Source organism: Notolepis coatsorum (genome assembly GCF_963971535.1).
Source record: "Notolepis coatsorum genome assembly, chromosome: 13".
NCBI lineage: Eukaryota > Metazoa > Chordata > Actinopteri > Aulopiformes > Paralepididae > Notolepis > Notolepis coatsorum.
In genome coordinates, this window is record NC_140177.1 from 62268165 (window position 1) to 62277027 (window position 8863).

At 41.6% G+C, this 8863-nt stretch overlaps 1 protein-coding gene across 1 annotated transcript; it reads right to left on the bottom strand.

The window, feature by feature from the left end:
- Nucleotides 1–6098: 6098 nt before the first annotated feature.
- Nucleotides 6099–7664, bottom strand: hes6 (hes family bHLH transcription factor 6). Its single transcript, XM_084327457.1, has 4 exons — nucleotides 7566–7664; nucleotides 7385–7471; nucleotides 7190–7268; nucleotides 6099–7076 (listed from the first exon to the last, which is right to left on the bottom strand). Exons 1-4 carry the CDS (start codon nucleotides 7608–7610, stop codon nucleotides 6622–6624), a joined length of 666 nt encoding a protein of 221 aa, XP_084183583.1. The 5' UTR covers nucleotides 7611–7664; the 3' UTR covers nucleotides 6099–6621.
- Between the last annotated feature and the right edge of the window lie 1199 nt (nucleotides 7665–8863).

The following is an 8863-nucleotide window of genomic DNA, read 5'->3' on the forward strand; positions in this document are numbered from 1 at the left end:
CAGGTTACAAATTATTCATAATCTTTTGCCATTACTGAGAATTGTTGGGTTACAATTTAAGGGGAACATTTCATTTTAAAAGATACAGTTTTCGAACGACCATGAAAAGTCTTTGTATTTCAATTTGTGGAGTAAAATTATGGAACGGTCTGATTGTGGAGTTAAAGCAATATCAAAACATAAAACAGTTGGGGCGGCTGCGGACTAAGCACCTGCCTACCACCGCAGAGACACTGGTATCGAATCCAGCTGTCAGCGGTACCTCCGGCTTGGTCGGTCGTCCATACTAACACAATTGGCAGTGTTGGCGGGTGGGAAGCCGGTGGGGTGTGTATCCTGGTCATTGTAAACAGCGATTCCTACAGGTTGGTCAGGGCGCCTGCTCAGCGAGGGAGGGATCTGGGTGAGGTAGTGTGATCCTCCCACGCGTTACACTCACCCAATGAGAGTCCTCGCTGTCAGATGAAAAGAAGCGGCTGGCTGACTCCACATGTATCGGAGGAGACATGTGATAGTATCTATCAACCCTCCCTAGACCGGCAAGTGGGGGACAAATGCGTGCAACGACCAGGAAGGGAATTGACATAACGACTAAATTGGGGATGGGAGAAAAACACCGAAAAAAGGGGGAGAAAAAGTAGAAAAAAAAATACATAAAACAGTTTAAAATAAAATATAGTCAAATGGTTTTCCAGAGTACAGATATGAAGAAGGGGTTTGATAATTGGCTGTATGTAGCTATGTGTATGTATGTATATATGTGCATATGTAGTTGTATATATGTATATAAAATGATGAGAAACGATACAGGGTAACCTACAGTTTTGGCAAATATTAAGGAATTATTCAAAAAAAATGTGTTGACTAAGTAAATTTTTTCATTATAAGTCTGACAATAAAATGAGCAGTTAGTAAAGTATGAATTAGTAAAGTTACTAAAGTATGATCTGATGAGTAAAAAGGGGTGGGATTAAATAAGTATACTTCTTCCCACTCCTTTTCAAATATGTAAATGACAAAAACAAAAAATTATTGTTTGACTTTTGTGTTTTTTGTTTGTCTTTTGTTTCGTTTTTTTTTTACATACATGTATTATTTGAACGGCTTAAGGCTATATCTGTACTTGATGTTTGTTTGTTGTTGTTGCATATTTGAAATAAACATCAATCAATCAATGTTGTTAGCAATGTTAGTGAAAGTGGTCCGTTAGCACGTCTGAACACATTTGAACAGCGAGGATGGAAAGCTAGTGTTTGTCCAGTGGAAGTAGGATGCAGAGGATTTATAGAACGATCAACTTTATCATTATATAAGCTCATTCATTTGGAATGGGAAGAAACCGCGTCAGAAAATGGCCAAATTACAGATGGATGGTGAAGATGGGGGTCTAGACCTACCTAATATAAGACATTACCAACTAGCAGCACACCTTAGGGTACTTGTCGGTTGGTTCAGATCAGACCCACTATCAATCTGGCTAGACATTGAATCCTCGCAATCTAAGTCCCCCCTGTGGAGTTTAAGGGTGCTTTGTGTAACGTGACTTCATGTTTTCATCCACTGAGCTGTGAGGCTCCACATGCTTGTTTTTGGTTGAGGTTTTATCTGCCCAAAATTCAAGCAAGCATGAAAGCATTACAGTAACAACGCTGTGTGTGTCACGCCCCCCGCTCCCACTGGCCCGCACCCGAGACCACCTATTTCATCGGTCCAGGTTCAGCGCCCCCGGGGACGAATCAGCGGGGGACGGGGGGGAGCGTTCTCACTCAGACAGACACACCCTTTTCTGGTTCGACCCGGCGCTGATTCGACCCTGAATGGTGAGTGAGAAAGGCTCCTAAGTCTGTTAGGAAAATATGCTCTAACCCCATCACACTATGCTCCGTCAAGGCCTGGAAGACTGTCCGTAAGGTGGAGGGCTGAGCTAAGAGATACAAGAGTTTTATTTGTCACGGCATACAGGTATACAGTGAAATGTGGGGGGGTCTTGCCCGCAACGATGTGCGTAATACAATAGTAATAATATATAATAAGAATCCAACCAAGAGCGACATTGTGCAATAAACAAGTAGGGCATATCGGTATCTGTACATGAGTTATTTACAGAGCATGGTAGGACATGCTAGGTCCTGTGGTAGTGCAGTACACTGTTAGCTACGGATGAGGCACTGGGTCTTTATGTACACTGCTATATTATACAATCTCAAGCTCTACTATACTATTCTTAAAGTGACCTTTCCTTCTGTAAAGTGTCCATAAGTGTGAGCGGGTTGAGCCTTATTTGGTCCGAAGAGAATGGACTCTGTTTTACCCAGGTGTAATGATAGTTTGTTATCAGCGAGCCAGGTGCAGATTCTGCCGAGTTCTGAGCTGAGCCAAGACCCATCCTTGGGAGTATAATAATAATAATAATTTAGGGCCTGCTCAGAGGTCATCAATCGGCACGCATGCGATGCATGCATGCGATTTGTATCTGCGATTCCATCCCGTCGTCCTTCCCCCCCAAGGGCAGCCGGGAGCAGACAGGCGTCAACGTGAGCTGCGCCAGGGGACCAATCCAAGTGCTCCTGTCCGTCTTCGTCAAGGACGCCACAGCGTTAGCGATCTATTGTTGTGCATGTTTTTCCATTGGGTTTATCTTATCGGGGGGGAAACCCTTGCGAGCACAGGGAGAACATGCAAACTCCACACAGAAAGGCCTGGGAGATACCCCACCTGGGTAACTGGCATCATGGAAACCTGGTCCCCAAGCGGGAATCGAACCCTGTTAGGCGACAGTGTTAACCACTACACCACCGTGCCGTACAACGTGTATCTCAACATTTGCTGTGAATCTTTTGGTGGACTTTGTTTTTTCAAGTGCCCTTTGAGTCTGAACACATTTTCCATTTCAGTGGCTGCTGAAACATTTTGTATTTCTGAATGGTTTTTATAAATTATATATTTTATACAGAGATTAATCATTGCTGGAAAAGCAGATGTACGTGTGTTTTTATCCGATGACAGGAGAAAAAAAGCAGCAGGACCATTATTACACTATTATTTATTGTGTAAAGGATTTGTAAGTTATATTACTAAAAGTGCTCAGAATAAAATCACTATATATTTCACTACATAAGAACAGTTTTGGAACATTGGGCCCAAATATAAAGAATTGGTGGGAAATGTATTTTTATTGAGTCAAACTGTGATTGAACAAAACTGTAGCATTGCTGATAATCGTAGACTTTGTACAGAGAGTACAAGTCTGCGGGAGGGCTCAACACATTGTATGTTTATTATAGGTTTCATTCTGTTTAAAGGTGTAGTGAGGGGTAGTTTTGGGATTAGCCACCTCTTGCCATTTGCAACCATTATAGCTATATTTGGTTTCATGCTCTAATTTCTGCAGAAGCGCATCCTGTAGTAGCAGCTGGAAGCCACTACCCCTTCTATCAGTGTGGTCACGTTTGAAGCTAAAGTTTAGGGTTATTGCCCGGGCATAAAGCAATGGAAACAGATGTCAAAAGCATTTGTCAAGACTGTGTTGTCAATTTAAAGGTTGGAATGTGAGATGAGAGAACTGCTTGCACACTAATGTATTGTATACCAACTTGCACATTTCCTGATACTATCTGCAGTTTGTTGTTTGTCTTTCTGCCTTTCTGGTGCTGTTGCACAACTTGGATGTACAGCAAAAATGCACTTTTTATTTATTTATTTTTTGAAAATGTAGATTATTTTATTCTACATTTTACTCAAACTGAGTAAAATGTTACTCACTTGGGCTCAAATGGAGTTTGGGTCAAATTTACTCTGCGAAATTTACTGTAAAACATTTCTCAAAATAAAATGTTTTCATTGTTTTGTTATGGTATTTTATTTGTTGTATATTCACATTATTGTTACATTATTTATCACAGGATACAGGAGCTGGAGCAGGTAAATTAGCAGACAGTTAACAACAGTTCTGCTTTTTTGCTGAGTGTGCAACAGTTTGCTGAGCGATATATTAGGTTAATTTGGACTAATGTGTCTCATATAGCAGAGACTTCAGAAGCTGTCCCCCATAGGCCGCTGAATGGTAGTTTCGAGATGTGCATTTCTTATTTAGAAATAAGACTACATAATTCATTAGCATATGCTTAGAAAGTCACGTTCGTTTAATTTCAGTCAGGATTTGCGCAACATTTGGATGGAAATTGAGCTCAAATGCGCCTTGTCGACTCCAAAGGAATCCAGATGTTATCTATTCCCCAGCGGCCAGACAGAAAGGCAGAGTCGGTACAGCTCCTTCCTATTCCCAGCAGGTTTGATCAAAGCGGCCACGGTCATTTACATGTCCCTCCCTATCTGTTCGCACCTCAGACCCTCTAGTCTGTGGGCAAGGTGTGAGCCCCCCAGCCCGCCCTCCTGCGGTACCCATTTGCACCTTTGGAGTTCCGCAAATCCGGTCTCTTCTAGAGCAGGCAACACGACACAAATCTGCGAAAGTGTTGATAAATAGCCTTTAAAAATGTAGAGCCTTAAGGCATTTTGATCTATGAAAACATCTTCTGGACGTGACACGTTGTCATTGCTATTGTCATTAGGGACTACACGCCAAGTAAAACGCGATTGTCCCTTCCAAGTTGACTGGGTATTTTCAGTGTGAGAAGTAACACGTGTGGACATCGCAGAAACACAAAAGAGGTGGCAATTAACAAGAGATCTGCAAGGTTGTAATAAACGGTGAAGAATTGCTTTCTTTTTGTATGCATCTGTCGCTGATGCAGAACGGTAACTGTGGCTGTCACTCACTAGCATAGAGATATATTATATATATCTATGGCATTGGTCACTATAGGATCCGCATGGATTTGAGATATTGATTGATTGACAATTTTATTAACAGATTGCAGAATGGATACAATACAGTACGGCTCAATACACATAATTGTTAAGGGGATGCAGACCAGAGAAAGACTTTAGTCTTGTTTACATCAGGGTCCCCCATTTTCAATTCATGATATACAGTATATATAGCCTATAGTAGACTATAGTCAGTCTGTGTTCAGAAGTGATCCACCAACAATCTATGATTTGTAAATGCTTAAAAAGTGCATTACAAATTCAATCTATTATTATTATTATTATTATTATTATTAATGTCTAATGGTAAAGTGGATGCCACTATTCTCAGTATTCTGTCATTTTTTGGAAGGTAATTTAATTTTCAATTTTGTCTCTCGCAAAACATCTAAGCATTGCTGTCAGTGTCATGCTATAGCTATAGCATATGACCCAAGTGAATAAAAACCCTTTACTAAACCATTATTGCAAGGACGGGTCAATCCTGACATTCGCACATGTACGGCCTGCGGCATACTAAAAAGATCACCCATGGGGTCCAGGAAGGTAGGCTATACACACAAATGGTCCACACCATCAAGGAACACCTACGGGAGACTGCAATTCGAAACTGGACCCTGTAAATGTCCTAACCCAACCCCCTCCAATGTACAGTAATTTACCTAGTATGGTTGTCAATATTCCAATGTACAGTTTTGCTTGTTTGTACAGTGTTTCCCCCCCCCCCCCAATGTAAATTACCTAGTATGGTTGTCAATATCCCAATGTACAGTTTTGCTTGTACAGTTGTACAGTATTTCCCCCCCCCCCCCCCCCCTCCAATGTACACTTTTTACGTCAAATGTATACACTCCCTTTTCTGGACTCTTTTTGTATCACAAACAGTATACTGTATTTGCAAATCTGGTATGTCATAAATGTATAGATGTAGCAGTACTGTCTATCTGTATGTCATATATGTCCTGATGAATTGAAAATGGGGGACCCTGATGTAAACAAGACGAAAGTCTTTCTCTGGTCTGCATCCCCTTAACAATTGTGTGTATTGAGCTGTACTGTATTGTACCCATTCTGCAATCTGTTAATAAAGTTTTCAATCAATCACAGTTGCATCAAAATAACTAATAAATATTTCTGTGCGAAAGGTCGCCTGTTCTGATCCAGTGCTTTATTTGGCATGAATTATGTTAATTCTGACAGCAACAGAGTTCTGCAAAAACAATGAACTAATTGTAAGTAAAACAACAAAAAAAAACAGAGTAGTGAAATGGATTACATAGTTATTTATTGAAAAGTTGTGTAAGAATCTACAGGCAAATCAGTCCAGGTAGCCTAATAACAGTCATACAATTTACAAATATATAAATGTAAACATAGGCATACATGGGCTTACTAAACAAAGAAATAATTTACACAAAAACTAACACTGCATTACTAGTGGAACAGGTATTTTCTGTACAGTTATGCTATTCATTAAGTACATATTTACATCTGCATTTAGTCTTCCTCAGCTAATAGGCCAATAAACAATAACCTGACACCTCCCAAATTAAAACCCTAATACGAATCTCTGCTAAATGTATTTAATAAATAGTTTAATTCTTAAATAAGTTTTAATTACGATACCAAAACAATTATTTGAAGAGCTTATCAGATGCTATTCAACAAGTTGTGAGAAAAACGTCTCATGTCAGAAATCTTATCCTATACCATATAGCCTAGAGATCTATCCCACACATCAGCCTCTACTTTAAAAGCAGCACCATGGCGCTCTTCCAACGTGACATATATCTACCATGGTCTCCACATTGACTTGTAATGGTCTACAGTAGATGCAGAACTCTGACCCTCAATGTCATCCACTGAGACGTGGCTCTGCTCAGAGTCTGTCTCGTCCAGGTCGGAGCACAGGTCATCGGCAGAGGAGGTGGAGGGAGACGGGGACGCCGAGGAGCTCCCGCTGGAGACGCTCCTCCCCCCCGGGGAGACCAACGATGTATACATGCTATCAGACAGGGGCCAGGTGCTGTTGTTACTGGAGATGTCTGTCATTGTGTCCGACAACATCCCCTGGAGCCGGTCCTCGTCGTTCAACGGCATGCACTCCAGGAGGTGGTTCAGTAGCTCTGCCGCGATGGTGGGATCTATGCCCGGACAGTTGGAGACGAATGTGTGCACCTCGTGCATGCACTGGATGTAACCCGCAGCAAACCTCTCACAGGCCTCCCGGTTCACCGTGTCCACCTCTGTGTACGCGACAGAAACAGAAGATAAAGTCAGTGAGCATAGCCTACAAGCATGCCTAGTCTATGTGTACTGTATTTAGACAACAACATAACAAAGTGAAGTGGGAATTTACCCTGAGCCCGGCTTTGCAGGATGCTCTCTACCCGCTTCACTGTCATCTCCAGCACTTCAGCATTCTCCGTCTTTTGCAACTGGGGGTGACAAACGATTCTGCTTTAGTTTAAACAAACAGTGCTATAATGAGCCCAGCGGTTTTAGCAATCAATTCTAATTTGATATAGTAAACGTAGCCTATATCTAAACTTACATCTGCATCGGCAACGAGAACTCTGAGTTCTTGCAAACTTTCATTGATTCGAGCCCGTCTCTTCTTCTCAACCAGAGGTTTCCTGATCTGGGGGAGAAATCATAGTCCATTATTAGAGAGACCAGCGACAATTCAAGTAGGTTTACAAATGTTGCCAACAGGCACGCGAATGCAGTCTTACCTTTCTGTCCACTTTAATACAACAATGTTCATCGTCTCGGTCCATTCCGTTGTTGTTGTGTTGCGTATGGGGGCCATGTTGTTTAAATTTAACCCAGGCACTGCCAGAAATGGAAGATAATCCACAGAAAGAACAGCAACCGTTACAACAACTCGTCAATGGAACAGATGGCTCGCGGTCCCAGCTGCCAACAAAGCCTGCAGAGTGCAGACGGGTACTACTTGCTATAGGCTACTCTGCTAGCTGCACGCACGGCGAGAGCGCGCACAGTCAGTATTTATAACGGTCATTTACATGTGAATAGAGACTGGGAGCGCACTGCCACACAGGTCATGGCTTTTGTGCCAATTGTAGCCTACTTGGCAACTCCTACTGCTCTGCATATCTGAGGTGAAGACATTATAATGCATATCCAGGCAAAAAGCGGGTCAGCATATACAAAATATAGCCTAATCCATCCATGTTTGATATTATATTATTAGAAATGAACAAAAAACGTAGCGTAACGACGACAGGTGACATTGAACAGCTGGTTAATTTAACAATAGGCCTACTTACATATAATTTAATGGGAATACTTATACTTAACTTCTAATGATATAGGCCAACAAGTGTTCCTTCAGTTTATACAGGCAATTCTCACATTGCCCCATTTATCACCTATTGGTGTATTCCGTAAACCTTTCAACTATAGCCATTATTCAGCCTATATGGATAATTCCTCAATCTCTTGCAGCCTGGACCATTGAATGAATGAATGAATGAATGAATGAAAACTTTATTTAACAGATTGCAGAATGGGTACAATACAGTACGGCTCAATACATACAATTGTTAAGGGGATGCAGACCTGAGAAAAGACGTTTGTCTTGTTTCCATCAGGGTCCCCCATTTTCAATTCATATAGACATATATGACATACATGACATACAGATAGTCAGTACTGCTACATCTATACATTTATGACATACCAGATTTGCAAATACAGTACTGTTTGTGATACAGAAGGAGTCAAGAAAAGGGAGTATATACATTTGACGTAGAAACTGTACATTGGAGGAGGTTGGGTGGGGGGGGGTTGGGTACATTGGGATATTGACAACCATACTGGGTAATTTACATTGGAGGTGGTTGGGGGGGGGGGGGGGGGGGGGGGCGGGCGGGGCACACTGTATAAAACAAGTAACACTGTACATTGAGGGGGGGGGGAGGAGACACTGTACAAACAAACACAATTGTACATTGAACTATTGACAAAACCATACTAGGGTAAATGGACTGTACATTGGAGGGGGTTG

Coding starts and splice junctions, on each gene's coding strand:
- hes6 (XM_084327457.1), bottom strand. CDS start 7,610: ATGGACCGAGACGATGAACATTGTTGTATTAAAGTGGACAGAAAG. Junction 7,269..7,384: donor TTCTCGTTGCCGATGCAGAT/GTAAGTTTAGAT, acceptor TGTCACCCCCAG/TTGCAAAAGACGGAGAATGC. Junction 7,077..7,189: donor CCTGCAAAGCCGGGCTCAGG/GTAAATTCCCAC, acceptor TCGCGTACACAG/AGGTGGACACGGTGAACCGG.